The 19,018-nt window shown below is 36.7% G+C and overlaps 1 protein-coding gene across 1 annotated transcript; it reads right to left on the bottom strand.

Annotated features, from left to right (window-relative positions):
- Nucleotides 1–203: 203 nt before the first annotated feature.
- Nucleotides 204–12,036, bottom strand: LOC135089771 (probable ATP-dependent RNA helicase DDX56). Its single transcript, XM_063985785.1, has 11 exons — nucleotides 11,874–12,036; nucleotides 11,218–11,394; nucleotides 8,516–8,669; nucleotides 7,620–7,776; nucleotides 6,628–6,784; nucleotides 4,799–4,902; nucleotides 4,172–4,351; nucleotides 2,889–3,170; nucleotides 2,408–2,585; nucleotides 2,053–2,202; nucleotides 204–345 (listed from the first exon to the last, which is right to left on the bottom strand). Exons 1-11 carry the CDS (start codon nucleotides 11,943–11,945, stop codon nucleotides 280–282), a joined length of 1,677 nt encoding a protein of 558 aa, XP_063841855.1. The 5' UTR covers nucleotides 11,946–12,036; the 3' UTR covers nucleotides 204–279.
- Nucleotides 12,037–19,018: the final 6,982 nt, after the last annotated feature.

The raw sequence follows: 19,018 nt of genomic DNA, 5'->3' as shown, positions 1-19,018 counted from the left end.
ATCAAACCCTCAAGTATGTAAAAAAAAAGTATAATAGAGTGGAAAGGACACTACATGAACAAAGGACACACACACACGCACACACACACACACTTGTATTGTGAAAGTGTAGTTCCTAGAGAAAGGAAGGAATTCTTAAATGTCAACCCCTATCCCTTCAACCTTCATCTCTTGTGACATGTAAGGTATTTAGAGACATGTGCTACTACAAATAATTTATTTCATAGCAGTTATCAAAAAACAGTACATGTAAATCAAGAACCTGTTGGTTATCCAATGTTACACCTTGCTTTTTTTCTTAAATCCTGAAAACTCCATACTCTGAAGTGGGTCTGCTTTCCTTTTCTGGAAAAAAAGTAAGTTCTTTAAGATAATTTGGAATGGTGGTATGTATGTACACAATATATTCTTACTTTAAAAGTTTAAACATTCACATCTTCACCATCAAATATGTATTGAAAACCAACTATTTTAAAAAAGAAAGGCATTTTGATTTAGAAACTAAACTGGCCATCTCTCCTGGTTCTCTTTTGAGGAATGACATTATGAATAGGCAATTTTTTATTTCTTTTTTCCTCATCTTATCTTCCTGGAGCATAGAAAAAAAAAAAACAAATAAATAAATGAATAAAAATAAAAATAAATTATACAGTATGTATATCCGGCTGGCAATCCTGTATGGCTCACACACACCATTCACACTCTTAGCCTTGTCAGGCCCTGATAGAAAGGGATAGATAGTCTCATAAACCACTGTATTACACCACAGGAGTTATGCATAGCACAGCTGGCCACATATATCCACATCATGGCCTGACAGCATACACCGGTTTACCCTTACCCCTTCATAATGAGGCTGTTTCCTATTCTGCATCTACTCCAATCCTGAGATCACAGCAGATCCAGGGTACTTCTATGGAATGTCCCACATCCTAACTGAGTCCATATGCCAATAGGCCTCACCAAGTGCATCTACACTCTCTCCAAGAAGTAAAAAAAAAAAAAAAAAAAAAATAAAAATAAAATAAATAAAGAAAGAAAGAAAGAAATAAAGAAATAAAGAAAAAGAAAAAAATAAAGAAAAAAACAGATTAATTAATAAAAATAAATAATTAAATAATAAAATAAAATAATAATAAAATAAAATAAAATAAAATAAAATAAAACAAAATAAAATAAATAAATGAATGAATAATGCAAATAATAATAAAAAAAACATAATAGTTTAAGCATTAACATATACAAATAAAATCTGGATGTACAATGAAGGCAAAGTACTAGAAAAGAATTGCTTGAAAGATGTCTGAGATGAGAAGAGTGGATGATACAAGTACTATGCGTACTGGTACATAAAAGATTTGGTAAGTACTGAGGAGGAAAGAATATGTTGTGAACTAGTGGAGATGTTCTAACCATTATGACCTGTATGTACTCCCATCAACATTTTCACTGGTTATTATTGGGTTCATGGGTGCTGGAGGAGCCTGGGGGATAATGATAAATTATCCATCCTGTGGCATTGTCTGATATGTGCTGGATAATTGAGAGATTACTGTATGTAGGAGTGTGTTACAGTTCATGGGTGCTGGAGGAGCCTGGGGGATAACGCTAAATTATCCATCCTGTGGCATTGTCTGATATGTGCTGGATAATTGAGAGATTACTGTATGTTGGAGTGTGTTACAAAGAGAATGGGAATGCAAGGATGGTGAGATGCAAGTGTGAATGGATTTTTTGTAATGACCTCCATAAAGAAGATCCCACAGAATAAAAGAAAATGTGTTCAATGACAATGCAGAATAGTTAAGGAAATAGTCACAAATTCATTCCCATACAATCAATTAAACCTAAACAACCCCAAACATTTACAGATACTCATGTCAAAATACAGCAGGAGTATCTGTACATATTAACATATAATGGATGTGATGCAGAAACGCAACACACTTCTGTGACCTCACTGTGAAGAAACAGGCTGCACAGCTGTAAGTGTTAGACTAACCCCAAATATTTTTCATGCAAAATTACATGTACTGATCAAATATACTATACCCTATATTTCTCTTGAGTTTTTGTCAGCTGCTTCCTTTGGCTCAATTTGATTTTTGGTGCATTCTTATTCAATTTTTTCTTGCTCACTTTCTTCTGTACTCTCTTCAAATTCTCTGGCACATTATATTCTGGAACATGCTTCAAGTGATTCTGAAAGGTAAAATTCTTAAAGTTAGCATGGCAGTAATTTCATTCAATAACAGAACTTTATTAAGCTTAAAACTATCCAGTGTGCCAACTATGAAGATGACTGTATAAAAATGTCTGAAGAGAAACATAAATAATCTTTCCAAGGACTGTATCACATTGTTTGGTAGTCATGTATATACAATGGGATGGGTCAACACAGTCTTACCATGGGTGTGATGCCACCCTTGGGTTTATCGTGCCTCAGCACCTCCATGTCCTTGGGATTATCTTCAAAGTAGCTCTTCAGCTTATTTGAATTTAACATTTCCTGTTGCAGTTCCTTTTTTCTGGTTTCTCTAATAGCAATTGATGTGCAACGCTTCCATGCATCAAGAGCTCGATACCTGAATGTAAAGGCACAAATTAATCATGTCTTGCAACAAAAAGTGTTCATAAAGGGAAAGAACAGATAACACAATGCTTGGCATAATATTCAAGGTAAATAGAGAACAATGTGCACTAGGAGTAAACCAAAGCTGGAGACACTTTGACCACAATTCAAAGAAAAGTGAGGCCAAACTAGAAAATCTTGTGTGCTGAGCAAATATAAATGCACCCTACAGGTCCCAATGATGGATGACTTGTACTTGTTTTCAAAGTTAAAGAACTCTGAAAAGAAAATTATGAAAAATGGCACCCTTGCATACCTGAAGCCATCAAGTTGTGACATGTCAAATTTAAAGTCCTTGAATACAGCATCAGAGTCAAGCATCATTGTCTTGAGCTTAGCCTCAACACTGTTAAAGACTTCCATTTCATGAACAGAGACTAAGGACAATGCTGTTCCTTGGTTGTTGCCTCTGGCTGTGCGTCCAACTCGATGGATGTAGCTGTCCACATCACGTGGGAAATCAAAGTTGATGATGTTGGACACAAACTGGAAGTCAATACCCCTTGCCACACCAGACTCCTTGTCCTTTTTCCTTTTCCTGTTGAAAATAAAATAATCCTGTTGAAAATATATATTTCCCAATATACTAAGCCCTTGAGTTTAGCACATTTACTGTTCATGAACAAAACTTTTTTGTAGCTGAACTATGAAATGGCTGCATCCATAACTGCTCTCCATTTAGCTCTAACATGCACAACCACTCTTTTGCTCCACAAACATTCCTCAGCATCTAATATTCTTTTCACATAGTCTGTGCAACACCTTAATGTCTTTCCTGGAGTCTTACATCATTCACTTTCATCCATTGCTTCCCTTCCATCTTCTCTATATGTCTAGACTATCACAATACTCTGTTCTATTCAATCACTCTCATCATCAATTCTTCTTTACACTTTCTCTCATTTCTCACTCTATATCCTCACACACTTGCCTTTTCTGCCTCATCTGAATTACATTCCATCTCATTTTCACTCCTGCTCATATCATTGATGACAGCACTGAGAAAATCTTTTTTATTTTTTTGTTAGTGGGTTGTGGTACGACAGGGACAAGTAGCCAGCAAGACTTTTAAAGTCTTGGTACTTTATTAGTGGAGGTACTGTACATCTTCATTTCATCTAAAAGATGTAAACAAAGTTTGATTTTGTTGATAATTTTTTTAAGCAACTTTTTAATACAAATATAATTTTACACTATTCAAACAAAGTCAAAATCATAGTCTAAAGGTTGGTAAAACTGTCCATTCTTGGTAAGCTTATAGAATACATTAGTATTTTCTTCATAGATTCAATATTTTGTTTCACCAAATTAAAGTTTATCAGTAACTTTATGATATATCAATTAGGCATCAAATTTAAGGGATATGCTTACATAATGACAGTCTAACTTATGTTAGCAACTCCTTCTGTTGACAGCCTTCTTAATTTTATGAAGTTTCTAATGAGAAATGAATAAATATTTTTAGCAACAGTCAAGTTATCTGAAAATCTAAATTCTGAGCAAACTAGAAATTTCTGTACAGGAATATATAATACATACCCTCTCTTTTCTTTAGTCTTGTTAATTTTTGGATCTTCCAGACTCTGTTCATCTGAGGCAATGATAATATCATACTTGCTGCTGTTGAACTGCTCCACTATGTGACATCTTGATGCAACAGGCATCTCTGAGTTCAACACACAGGAACTAATTCCAAACTGTTCCAGATACATTCTTAATCTGAAAAAAAGAAAAGAAAAAAAATCTTGTACATGTATCGAGAGATACAGGTACATATACACGTATCTACATGACCAAACACACACACAAACACACAAATATGACCAAACACACACACACACACACACACACACACACACACACACATACATATATATACATGTGTGCGTGCATGAGTGCGTGTGTGTGTGCGCGTGCACGCGTGCGTGCGTGTGTGTGTGTGTGGTCATATGAACTGAACAGCAGGAACAGAGATTACAAGAATGATATACAGAGGTATGAATATTGTGGGTGTGACTAGAAGCCTCCCAATAAAATAAGAGGGTCCAGGGTGGAGAGCTGGAACACTTGAGAAAGAGGAGAGACAGGAGGCTGAGGGGAATGGAGTGTGCTAGAGCTAGAGTTTTACTATTGTGACCAGCCACATGTGGGATTAGGTTCACTTACTTGTAGCCCTTGTCCACATTGTTGACAAAAATTATTGTCTTGCCACGGATCATGTTCAGACGAAACAACACATTGATCATGACCACTTTGTCCATGGTTTCCATCTGTCAAGGAAAAAAAATAAAGTTTTCTTTCTTTCAATATTACATTAAGAGCAATTTTTATGTGAAAGAAGAGTTGTAAATCCTACACACATATTGGTCCTTAACACACACATTCACCTATGAATCTTCATATTTACAAGTGACCTGCATTGAAGTATGCTTCAAAATGCCTATTTTTCTCAGATAATCTATCCATCCATATTTATTTTTGTTATATACTGTATAGTGGTACCTCAGTATACATCCTTAATCTGTTCCAGATCCTTGGACTTACACAAAACAGGATGTATACCAAACAAATTTTTCCCATAAGCAATAAAGGGAAAATGATTGATCCATTCCCATGAAAAAAATCTTATTGTTATTGGCATATTATACAGTACATTGATAGGGTTGTATAAAATGATTTAAACACTGCTTAATACTAAAATACATACCGTATTTGATGGCATATAAGATGCACCCCCATTTCATTCAGGAAAAAAAGTTTATGTATCTAAGCATGCAATTTTTAAAGCAAGCTAGCGGTGCAGCTGAACAAAAAGAAAGCAGTCGCAATAGTAAAAATATCCTATTAGATTACAATAATAAAATAGGTAGTGGCCTAGTCATGGAGACAAGGTGAAGAATGCATACCCAGTTGCTGAAATGTCAACAACACATTTGGCTTGTCTCTGAACAGTGCCACATTTTCATTTTCAACATTTCCTTATATCAGATTATGGTTGAAAAATATGATAAGCACCCTTACCTATAATACAGTGGTATAAATCTTCGGGTGTTTGGGTGATGGAAATCTAAAAATTAAATCAATGGAAGGCCTCACATTCACATAAAAGATGCAGGGTGATTTTTTGAGCCATTTTTATGAAAAAAGGCATGTCTTATATGCCATCAAATACAGTAAATACAAAAGCAATAAGATGAAATAAATGAAAATTTAACCTCACTTTACCTTGCTTTGAAGAGTCCAGTGTCTATTAGATAGTACTGAGAAGGGTGATGTTATTGTTTGGAAAAAGAGTTCTACTAACATGGCAACACTGCTTGTGGGCAGTTGCAACTTTGTCTTAACAGAGGTAAACAAGGATAGTGCAGTGTCATGACTCATTTTGTCCGATACAAGTTCTCGCATGCAAGTTGTATTCCAAATTAAGGTTGTACAGCAAGTAAATTTTTTTTGTGTCCAAACAGGATGTAAACCAAGCTGGACTTGTTACAAAGTGGACGTATACTGAGGTACCCCTGTACTAATTTTTCACTTCTGACAAAAGAACTAAGAATACAAACCCTTTCCTCCTCTCCCCATAAATATTTCAATTATTGGTCAATTCCCTTCCCATTGTGCACTTTCTCTCTATACACTGGTATTCATCCGAGAGAGAGAGAGAGAGAGAGAGAGAGAGAGAGAGAGAGAGAGAGAGAGAGAGAGAGAGAGAGAGAGAGAGAGAGAGAGAGAGAGAGAGAGAGAGAGAGAGAGAGAGAGAGAGAGAGAGAGAGAGAGAGAGAGAGAGAGAGAGAGAGAGAGAGAGAGAGAGAGAGAGAGAGAGAGAGAGAGAGAGAGAGAGAGAGAGAGAGAGAGAGAGAGAGAGAGAGAGAGAGAGAGAGAGAGAGAGAATGAATTACAAGTAGATGTTTGTAAAGGGATCACTCAATTTCTTTTTGACATGGCCATCTCATCAGTTGGTGTTCTCAGTCTAAACAAAGTATCATGAATATAATTACCTTGATGACATACTGAGTCAGCTGTGCAGTGGTTGGCAATGGAGGCTCTTCCAGTCGCAGGATCACAGGTTTATTTAGTATCAATTTTTTCAGTTTCTTCACATCATCCCACATGGTAGCACTTGTCACAAAAGACTGGTAAATTTGAGGGAGATGTCTGGAAATAATGTGGGAACATTATCAAAAGCACATTTAAATGATGATGTGAGAATTACTAAAACTTAAATTATGTATTCCTTTTGTCAGTAATTTTATCATTAGTATGCAACCTTCTAATTTCAGAAAACCTCATGATCTTGCCAGTTTCATATTGTTTCAGAACCCTAATAAGTCTACCTGCATGATTCTGCTGTGCTAACCTCTTTATTTTCTCCAGTGCATCTCCAGAAAAAAATAACCTCTCAACCTCTCAAAGACTCTGGACTGGTTGCCTTGTGAATTTCATAACCTCTATTTTCAATGGTGTTAGTTTGATTCACAAGCCTGAATTTTCTATCTTGATATGTGACATGATTATTTTAAATTTGGTAACAATGACTTCTAATAAATTGTTATTAAGCCTCATTTTCTGCAGCTCACCATCCACATACAAAATTTGTTGTAGAACTTTCCATCTTCAGTAAAAAAGTAAAAAAAAAACAATGATAATATAAATAAATTTGCTATATGATTTAACCAATTTTCACTTAAACCATGTGGACAGAACCAATAATGAGTGTTTTTTATTCATGCCTATATATCAGTGTTCATACATATTTCTCTGCTTTACTCTCACACATGCATGGCAAGCAAGATGACTGAATATTCAGTCATCATGTACAGTACCAGAGATAGCCCTCTGACATCTCTTGTGCAGTTGTGAGGCACATGATATGTGTGAACAAACAGAATTACATGTGATCACTATTAAATCACTTATAGGTGATATCCAGCAAGTATGTGAGTCCATAAAATATGTTAAACATCTTACGGCAATATTAAAACCTCCTTACTTGAGTACAGCTTCAATATCACTTATATGGTCAAAGGCAAACATGAGATCTGCCTCATCAATGATCAGAAGCTTGAGGGAGTTCCGGACATTGAGGTTTTCTGCTGTGATGTGAGCCAGCACTCTTGTGGGCGTTCCAACCACAATGTCAGGTTTATCTGTAAGAATGTGGGTCAGCTATATGTTTATTGACTAAGAAGAATATGTGAAATTTAACATGTGACACACTTAAGTTGTCATTAATTAAAAAAACATGGAACAAAGAATGACATCTCCAGCTCTGTGATAAACAATAACTTTGACATGAACTTTGACATCCATAATGAATCACCCATCAGTTTACTATAATAAGGATTTATTTCAATTCATCATAACAGTTATGCTGTATTTTTCTGATGTATAATTTACAAATAACAGGATAATACCAATTCTTTATCTGAAGTTCCATGTATACATTTGCTACATGTTGCTCAAATACAATAGGATGTAGGGCACCATATCATTGAAAATGTTGATTATGTCTCATAGTATTTGCTCCATGAAACATTGATTACTACAAATAGATTATGATTAAATGCATACAAAAACCTGAAATAAAAAAAAAAAAATTCTGCTAATGGAAGAATCTGAGGAAAGACAAAAAAGAACATTGCTATTTTACAAACTACTGTCAGTGTGATGATCTGCTACTCATTTGTTTTAAAGTTCTATAAGACCTCAATTTGAGCTGAGACTGAAGTTGAATGAGTGATCTGGAGAGTAAAATACACTAAACCTTAAGAATCAACAACAGTGATGGGATCACACTTCATAGACATTGTGAATTAAAGGAAAACTCATAAATTTAACATTTAGAGAAATAAAAGAGTGACAACAGCTCCAACACTAAAACCTCACCAATGAGAAGAGGACGCTGTGCTTCAAGAGGGACCTGTGGTGAGACGTCTACGTAGCGAACTTCACGTCTGCAGGAAACTGTCAGTTCACCGATGTTATCTTTTATTTGCTTACACAGTTCTTTGCTTGGTGCCAAGATGAGAACTTGTACACTCTGTAGAAGAAATATGCAAGACCAGTGACTTCATTTGCCTTTCAACTTGCTCGTTTAATACAATTTTCATTAAGTCTTTAAAGAAATGTTTGAACTGAAGAGGAAGTTTATGATATGAATAATGATTTGTGCATCCTAATTACAGATGTAAGTTTTATCATATGCAAGTAGCGAAATTTTGCAAACCATGACGTGGATATTCCCAATAATCTACATAGGTACATTCTTAAATTTGGAAAACAAGGTATTCACAACCTTCTAAACCCTTCCACAGATAGTATAAATAAATTAATTAATTAACAAAAAAAAAATTTTAAAAAGAAAAATAAATAAATAAATAAATGAATAAATAAATAAATAAATAAATAAATAAATAAATAAATAAATATATATATATATATATATATATATATATATATATATATATATATATATATATATATATATATATATATATATATATATATATATATATATATATATATATATATACACACACACACACACACACACACACACACACACACACACACACACACACACACAGTGGAATCTTGGTTTTTTAACTTAACTCGTTCCTGAATGCTGTTTGAAATCCGAAATGTACGAAAACCAAAAACTATTTTTCACATGGGAATCAATGTAAAATGGATTAATCAGTTCCAAGACACCAGTCTACACTGTCTTAGCAGCTTATGACAGACGCTCCCACAGCCAAGATGGCTGCTTCACAACATCTCCAGCTCACAAATTTATCCAGTAAGGATGTACTGAATGAACTTAGTGACACAGAACTCATTAAAAGATACGGTTTAGACCATGCAGGCATTCTCTTTGTCACTGATCTAGTGAGGGAAGCTTTACAGAGGGACACAGACAGGACCAACCCACTTATCACCAAAATGAAGGTGATCATAATACTTAGAAATCTTGCTGCTGGGAAAAGCTAATGGAAAAATGCAGTTGTGCAGTAGTGATGGTACTGGGGATCATCTAGAGAGAGCCACAGGAGGCTCAGGATTACTCCTGAGCACTGAAAACTTTTTATTTACACTAAGTCTTTTCAATGAGATCACATTTACCTTATCTCAAAGACTGAATTACTGTCTTACACTGTGTCTCTCTTCCAAATATATAAAAACAAAGTAAATATTTATAGAAACTATAAAATAGTAATAAACAACAGCTTTTGCTATGTCTTTAATATTTGAAATCAAGTAACTTTGTTCTAGAACCAAATTATGGTGCTGCAACTGAAGCAATAATGAATTCAAAATTTTGTTCGAAAACCGATTTTTTTTTTTTTTTTTTTTTTTTTTTTTTATGTAGGAAGGATACTGGCCAAGGGCAACAAAAATCTAATAAAAAAAAATGCCCACTGAAATGCCAGTCCCTAAAAGGGTCAAAGCAGTGGTCAAAAATTGGTGGATAAGTGTCTTGAAACCTCCCTCTTGAAGGAATTCAAGTCATAGGAAGGTGGAAATACAGAAGCAGGCAAGAAGTTCCAGAGTTTACCAGAGAAAGGGATGAATGATTGAGAATACTGGTTAACTCTTGCGTTAGAGAGGTGGACAGAATAGGAGTGAGAGAAAGAAGAAAGTCTTGTGCAGCGAGGCCGCGGAAGGAGGGGAGGCATGCAGTTAGCAAGATCAGAAGAGCAGTTAGCATGAAAATAGCGGTAGAAGACAGCTAGAGATGCAACATTGCGGCGGTGAGAGAGAGGCTGAAGACAGTCAGTTAGAGGAGAGGAGTTGATGAGACGAAAAGCTTTTGATTCCACCCTGTCTAGAACAGCAGTATGAGTGGAACCCCCCCAGACATGTGAAGCATACTCCATACATGGACGGATAAGGCCCTTGTACAGAGTTAGTAGCTGGGGGGGTGAGAAAAACTGGCGGAGACGTCTCAGAACACCTAACTTCATAGAAGCTGTTTTAGCTAGAGATGAGATGTGAAGTTTCCAGTTCAGATTATAGGTAAAGGACAGACCGAGGATGTTCAGTGTAGAAGAGGGGGACAGTTGAGTGTCATTGAAGAAGAGGGGATAGTTGTCTGGAAGATTGTGTCGAGTTGATAGATGGAGGAATTGAGTTTTTGAGGCATTGAACAATACCAAGTTTGCTCTGCCCCAATCAGAAATTTTAGAAAGATCAGAAGTCAGGCGTTCTGTGGCTTCCCTGCGTGATATGTTTACCTCCTGAAGGGTTGTTTGTTTGAAAAGGCAGGCATTCAGTAATTGAGGTTCCACTGTGTGTGTGTGTGTACACTGTGTCTCTCTTCCAAATATATAAAAACAAAGTAAATATTTATAGAAACTATAAAATAGTAATAATATATATATATATATATATATATATATATATATATATATATATATATATATATATATATATATATATATATATATATATACATATATATATATATATATATATATATATATATATATATATATATATATATATATAACATACCACACAAAAATTTGTTTTTGTAAAACTGGAAGGCGCCCTCTTTGTAAAATGTACCATCAGTCTACATAATTTACCTGTTCAATAGCAGTGCGTTTACTTTCCAGGACTTTCTGTATAGCTGGGATGATAAAAGCCCCTGTCTTCCCTGATCCAGTCCTGGCTCGTGCAAGTAGATCCTTCCCCTCCAGCATGTATGGTATGGCCTTCTCCTGAATTAGGGTAGGTTCCTTCCATCCCAACCGTGCTATAGCCTACAGAATAGCAAGAATTATAAAAACAAAACTCCCATGGTTTTAAAATGATAATAATTTTGTAGTACATCCTATTCTTTAAGAATTAAGGCTGCTTAAGTGATCTCAAAGCTTTCAGATATTTATCTCGGTTCCACATGTTAGGTTGAGATAGGTGAAGCTTTGTCAAGTGTACATAGTTATTTCGCAAAATTTTGGTGCAGCTATAGTTGTTCACTGGGAGGGATGTTGGCAGGTGGTAGTCAGAATTGAGTCTTAAAATAATGTGGTCATTAACGTGCAATGCCTCCCGTGACTGTCTTCGAATAATGTAGTCATTATTTGATATTAACTTGGAATGTCTCCTTTCACGACTGTCATCTTTTCATGATTATGAACGGGTGAACTAGTGTCTGTGCTTGATTGAGGGAGGACAACTAGGGTGACTGGGACATCCTCCAGAACACCTGCTCTGGGAGTTGGACGTGACACTTCCCTACCTCTAATATCCTATCATCCAGCCCCATTTCATGGAACTGCAAGGTTTTCTCATCGTCACCCTCAGCACTCATCCTGACTACACAGCTCGATGTCAGCTGCGTGCCACTCAACCAACGTTGTTTATCTTCGCACACCTCACGTGGGAGGGGAAAGAACAGTCTTACTTTATGGCAAAAATTAATATTATAATATTTTGTGATATATTTAATATCTTCTTATATTTTATCAAACTAAATTCAAATAATACATTACATGTGAGATGTTTTTTGGGCAACACTTTAAAATTCTTTGAAAAATTTTACTACGGATATCAAGATTGTACCTACTATCTTGATCATGATCTTGACAGCACAGATTTGTGTGTATGTGTGTGTGTGTGTGTGTGTGTGTGTGTGTGTGCGATTGATTGATGATTGATTGATACATTATTGTTGCATTAATAATGAAATACAACAAAGGAGGAGGATGGACCTTGCCACCCAAAGACTGGGCAAAGAGTATTAAAAGAGTATCAAAAATATAAAAATAGATAGTATACATTACAAGAATATGAGTAAATAAATAAATACAGATATTGCACACCTTATTGCATAAATATCCTACAGTCTGGGAGCAAACGTAAGATATTTCTTGAGTATATCACTGAGAGTGGCTGAGTCTAAGAAATGGACAGTGAGGGTATACCAGTCATGTTGACCTTGCAGCCTAAATTTAACAATGAGAGGACATTCCGTGACATAATGACGCAGAGTGTGTCCTCTTGGTGCAGCACATAGCACACAGCATACACCAGGAGAAGCACTGACTTCCCGAAAGTATTTATAGCCTAATCTGAGCCTCATTGCTACCCTGTCGTGTGATGCAGTATGTATCCCATTGGTGTAAGCACAGCTCTGGGAGACACGTACATAGTGAAGACTACTACCACTGCCTCTATGGCAACAAAGCTCCAACTGATCACTAATGCTACTATGTACAAAGTCCTTAATGCTACTCTTAACATAGTCCAGAGTGTACTCAGCGCCAGGGTTCACTGTGTCATCCTGAAGGGCACATTGAGCAAGACGGTCTGCCTTTTCATTAAGCGCGATACCCACATGAAAGGGTATCCAAGTGAAATGAACACCTTCTAGGGCGTGGATGAGATCAAGACATTCATTAACTAGATCACAGTCCATGGTAGATTGGAGAGCATACAGTGCAGCCTGACTGCCAACAAAGAAGTATACTCGTACATTCTTACGGAGAAGCGCCACAATATGGAGCGCCTCCAGAACAGCATACAGTTCTGCCCTAATGGAGGACATCTGTGCAGGGAGCCGCCTGGAAACCTCGGTGTCAGTGTAATGATTGGCAGAAATGTAGTCGCGGATGAAGAGCCCACATCCAGACCTGCTGCCATTGACTGATCCATCACAATAAACATGAATAGCCTGAACGTGGGGGTACTTGGACAATTTAGTCATGAACATGTCTTGTAGCACATGAGGGGGGCCAGTCCCTCTTGGGCTGATGCAGTGAGTGAATATCAACACTGACACAGTGAGGGTTCCAAACGGGTTGGAGCGGTGACATAACAACGTTAATATATATATATATATATATATATATATATATATATATATATATATATATATATATATATATATATATATATATATATATATATATATATATATATATATATATATATATATATATATATATATATATATATATATATATATATATATATATATATATATATATATATATATATATATAGAGAGAGAGAGAGAGAGAGAGAGAGAGAGAGAGAGAGAGAGAGAGAGAGAGAGAGAGAGAGAGAGAGAGAGAGAGAGAGAGAGAGAGAGAGAGAGAGAGAGAGTATCCATCTTACCAATAATTACTACATCTAGCATTCCACATTTTATCCAAGACCTTCGCTTCCTCAATCGTCCTTTCATTTGTTTCTGCACAGTCCCAGCAACAACACCATCCATTCTTCCTATTGTTTCCACCATGTCACTGCTTTTATAACCTTATTAATTGAGGATTACTTGCATAATCTCTCTTCTCTGTCATATATATCACATTCTAACATGACATATTCCACTGTCTCATCCTCTCCCATCTTACACATGTGACACACTTTGTTGCAGGACTCAAACTATCTATAGTTCTTTGCATTCACATCCATGCAGTGTGACCTAGTTAGGAAGAGAAGAGCTACCCACTACCCAGGCTTCTCTCATACCACTTTTCACACATTGGAGCTTTCTTTTTGTGCTATTCTATCTCATTCTTCCACTCACTTAGTCCCACACATTTCAGTGCTCTGTCTATCTCACTTTTCCATTTTCTCACTCCACTCTCAGCTATCTTAACGCAGTTCTTCCCCACTTGCCACAACTTACAGTCCACAAGTACACCTTTCTCTACAATTTTACACTTAATTTATTGCGGTCTGTATTATTATTTTGAGATTGTTTTCATGTTTTTCCTTAAACGTAGTTCTTTATCCCATATATCCTTTCAGACCTTCACTCGTTGCAGACCTTGGTGTATTCTGTGTTATTCTTGGTACTCTCTCCTGCCCTACTTCCAGTTTCTCTAAATCATGCTCATTCCACGTCTATACCCTACAAAATGCTCGGGACTGCCACTATAGCTTTTAATATTTTGTCATTATCACCCTTATCAAGACAACGACAGTGTTCAGTCATTTATATAAACTATTGTGTAGTAATATTAGATGGTTTTGAAGTATAGTAAATATCTTGACATACGGTTTCATATAATAATTGTTGTGTTGACAGGTGGCAGCCCTGAGTAGTAGACCGGAGTTGGAGCCCTGGCAGTCTTATGATGTGCTCTCCATGTGTGTGGTGTGATCAAGTGAAGGCTGCCTTAATGCTTGTCCAACATTATTCGACGCTTAACAGTAATTTCACTTTAACATATCGTGGAGTGCTTAATATGATATGCATTCACTGGGATATGAAAACTTGTTGCTTTTGTCCACGGTATGAAATGTTGGGCAAATTACTAAACATTTGAAGTAGGCTCCATCTGTGACTTAAAGTGAGCAACTATCCTGTTATGTTTGTGTGAAGTTCTGCAGTTTTTGTGAGATTAAATGATGTCTTTTTTCGGAGCCGTGCTCTGTTGTGTTCTTGACTGGAGATAAAAAAAATTTGGATACGCCACGGGTACCCTCAGTTGTGCCTTGGAGTGGGGTGGTCGGTAAGCTAACGACTGCCAAGCTGGTTTCCATGTTTCATCTAGTGGGTTCCTTCAGCATGGATCTTGGTGATAACCTCTATGAAGCTCCTAGCCTGCTGTAAGTACACCTCTCATGAATCCTTCAAAGAATTATTATTTTGCTGACTGGCAATTTAGTCTTGTTAATCAGTGCTCAATTTTTATTTATTTATTTATTTATTTATTTTACATACTACAACGGTGCATATGTATGTAACCATATTCTTATATACATTTAAAATCATATGTATGTCTTGTATGAAGAATAAGGGGAGAGGTGATGACGTCACAGAAGTGAAGCCGCCAAGCTATGCCCCCTTCTTAGAAATCAACCCAAAAACATTGCTCAGCTTACCGATAAGTCCGACTCTCATCCACCTCAACATTTTCCCATCATGCCAGTTTGTTCGGCCTATGGTTGCACCAGGAGGAGTGACGACGGAGAGATATAATTTCACCGGTAAAATGTAGAGATTTGCATGGCCAGTCGTCACATGAAATGCTAGAAAACTGGGTTAGATCATGAGCGCGACAAAAGGCGCGGGAGATCACATGACGAGTTAGTTCAAGAATTTCACTTGCAGTTCGTCTTCTGTGAGATCCACATGCAAGGAAATCAAATTAGAATAATGCAGAGTTCTATAATCATCAGAAGTGCAGTAAGCACTTACCGTTAACTATTATAAGTGATAAATCTTGGCGCGTTTGCATGTTACAAACTTCTCTGCTATAATATTCAATTTTTAACTGACGGTAATGACTTACACAAGCAAATAGTAATCAAATTACTGGAATATGTAGTTCCTTGTGGCTTCATAATTAATGTTAACACAGTGATTTCTCAAAGACTTGGAAAATTTTGTGAAAACAGTGTTGGAGTAAGGGTGTCTTGAGGCGTGGGCGGTGAGGCGATCTGATTCCCTGACCAACTTTTTTTTTTTTTTTTTTTGTCTCTCTCTCAATTGGAACATTAGAATGTTTAACAGTTTCGGCCCCCTTTCTGCGTGTGCCCATGGTGGCCTCCCTTAAGTTATTCCAGGGCTGCCATTACCATCTTTTAATCCATCACTGCAAATAATTTATTGTCGCCCAGTTTAACCTAACCTAGCAAATAGTTATCATGCATATTCTATAGAAAATAAATTCTATAGAATTCTATAGAAAATAAATTCCTAATGTTTTGGTTAGACATGCATGGCTCCGCCCACCAGATAGGCTCCGCACAATGGTTTCACTATTGAAGAGCGTTATGAGGAAGGGCCTCTCTCCTGTATCTTTCCTCCAAGATGCATGTAGCAGCTCATAACGCCCTCCGTGTAGGTAAACAGTCGGCCTGTTTTGTGATGAGCCAGATCTTTACGTAAATAAGAACCATTCCTTAGTTGTTAATGCTCTGTTTCCATCACGTCACAATTGCCATATAACACGTCATTGAATTTCAGCCACGCCATTGGCTGTAGAGGGTAACGTCCCAATATTTCACACCCTAACACCTTAGAATTCAAAACTTTCAGTGTAGGGCAAGATTAAGAATTAGTCATATGTGAATCCCGTTCGATAAGATTGTGTGGTTGAACCTTGTGAATTGTGAAGATAGCTTACATTTATAAAAGAAGAAAGGGAACTCGCTCTCTCTTAAAATAACCTGGCGTACAGAATGAGCATGCATAGTACAGCAGTCTCTTGGATACATGTCAGTGAAGGAACAATATACTTCCTAGCCGAAGGTATATTGAGAATGCCATTCAAACGGAATTTATGGAGGAAAGACATCTCACATACATATTCAGAGGACTTTTTTTTTATACCCATATGTTCTTGTACCAGTCTTGTTTGGCAACTTTATAATGTCTATGGATATGAATGTTTTCTTTCTTTTTTTTTCTTTTAAATTTCCCTCCATTTTATTATGGTGTGACTGCACAATTTTTCTCTGAAAAGTGCAATGCCATCATAAAGCCGTTCTTTAGATGAAGGGTGAAAATGTATAGATCTAGAAATTCTCTTCCGATATTACTTTGCTGGCGTAAAGAAAAAAAATGTGACTTTAAGTTTATAAACCTTAGACACTATGTTCATAGATTTGTTTTACGCTTCGCAATAGGCAGTTTGTAATTTTTTATACTATTATTTTTTTTTTCGTTTTATCAAGGCTCAGAAAACTGGAAAAAAAAATATGATAGTCAGAAAATGATGAAATTTCCCAGAGCCTTTCCTTAGATGGAAAGGATGAAATATTAAGGTCTTAAAACTGTCCTCCGTCATCACAGCACCAGCGCATAAAAAAAAAAAAAAAAAAAAAGACTAATGCGATTTAACCTGGAATTACGGAGGTGAAAACTTCCTCCTGTAAGTTCAGAGGAATTTTTGATACCGTGGACTTATTTTGAACTGTCACTGGTATTGGTTAGCCTTGTAATGCTAGATTTTTATGATTGTTATTATCATCATCATCATTACTATTAACGTTATTGCCATTATCATCATTATATTTTATTTTCAATTTTACGTCGGTTTCCCTAGTCTATCAGGGCTATGAAGGTGTTGCCTGACAAGGGATTTGACAGTTGTCAGGGAATCGTTACTCTGTATGCATGCCCTTCCCATCCTTGGACCTTAGCTAGGATTCGAACCTGCGCGTGAGGCTTCCTCTGCTCCCACAGCGTGCCCGCTCCTTCTGTACCACAGCGGCCATTATCATTCTTAGATAATAATAATCATTATTACTTAGTGGCCTTTTAGTTTTTTCCGACATGACTGGGTCTTAATGAACACTGTACTCGTAAATACTTGAATGTTCTCATTAGATTATCGAAGGAACTCATTAGCAGCCGGTGCCTTTCGAATGCTGATCATGTTTTTTGTTTTTTGTAATTATTAAGATCTTTGTGATTTAAAAAAAAAAAAATTTATCAGTTGGGGCGTCGGTATATGATCAACACATCCTGATACATTTTAGTAGTTTTAAAATATGATGACTTTTGTTTCTTTTTATATAAGAGAAGCACTAGTCAAGGGCAACAAAAAGAGTGAGAAAATGCTCCTGAGAGTGCTAGTCCCAAAAGAAATATCAAAATGATAATCCAAAATTTTTAAACCTCCCTCTTTAAAGAGTTTAAGTCATGGGAGTGAGGAAATATAGAAGCAGGCAGGGAGTTCCAGAGCTTACCAGAAAAAGGGATGAATGATTGAGAATACTGGATAACTCTTGTATTAGAAAGGTGGAAAGAATGTATAAGAGAGAGAGTAGAAAGTCTTGTGCAGCGAGGCCATGGGAGCTGTGTAGCTATGCAGTTAGCAAGATTAGAAGAGCAGTTAAGGTGAAAATAGGTGTAGCAAATAGCAAGAGACGCATCAGTGCGGTGATGAGAGACAGAGAGGCTTGAAGACAAGAGAGAGAGAGGAGTTGATGAGACAAAATGTTTTTGACTCCAACTTTTATAGAAGAGCAATGTGAATGGAACCCCCCATACATATGAAGTGTACTCAATACATAGACGACTAAGGCCCCTGTATGAGTACAGAGCAGCTGAGAGAGAGAGAGAGAGAGAGAGAGAGAGAGAGAGAGAGAGAGAGAGAGAGAGAGAGAGAGAGAGAGAGAGAGAGAGACGACTCAGAACGCCCAACTTTTCTGTTTTCCTACTTGAGTCGCCTAATTCCTGACGAGTTGGACGTATATGAAAAGACGTAGAAAAGTGCAGAGTGGTATCATCAGCGTAGGAGTGGATATGACAGGAAGTTTGTCTTAGACCACTGGAGAATAATAGGGAGAAACTGGGTGACAGGACAGAACCCTGAGGAACACCACTGTTAATAGACTTAGGATAAGGACCATCTACCACAGCAGCAATAGAACGGTCAGTACGAAAACGCAAGATGAAGTTACAGAGAGAAGGATAGA

The sequence above is a fragment of the Scylla paramamosain genome, chromosome 3, assembly GCF_035594125.1.
Source record: "Scylla paramamosain isolate STU-SP2022 chromosome 3, ASM3559412v1, whole genome shotgun sequence".
In the NCBI taxonomy this organism is placed as follows: Eukaryota; Metazoa; Arthropoda; class Malacostraca; order Decapoda; family Portunidae; genus Scylla; species Scylla paramamosain.
The sequence above is the reverse complement of the archived record's forward strand: the minus strand, read 5'-3'. Positions and strand labels throughout refer to the sequence as shown.

Bases quoted from the DNA above. Each gene is read 5' to 3' on its own strand.
- LOC135089771 (XM_063985785.1), bottom strand. From the start codon at position 11,945: ATGAGTGCTGAGGGTGACGATGAGAAAACCTTGCAGTTCCATGAAATG. The intron at 7,777-8,515 runs GTGAGGTTTTAG...ACATTCTTACAG, and splicing joins ACAGCGTCCTCTTCTCATTG to ATAAACCTGACATTGTGGTT. The intron at 346-2,052 runs GTATAGTATATT...CTTTTTTTCCAG, and splicing joins AAACTCAAGAGAAATATAGG to AAAAGGAAAGCAGACCCACT.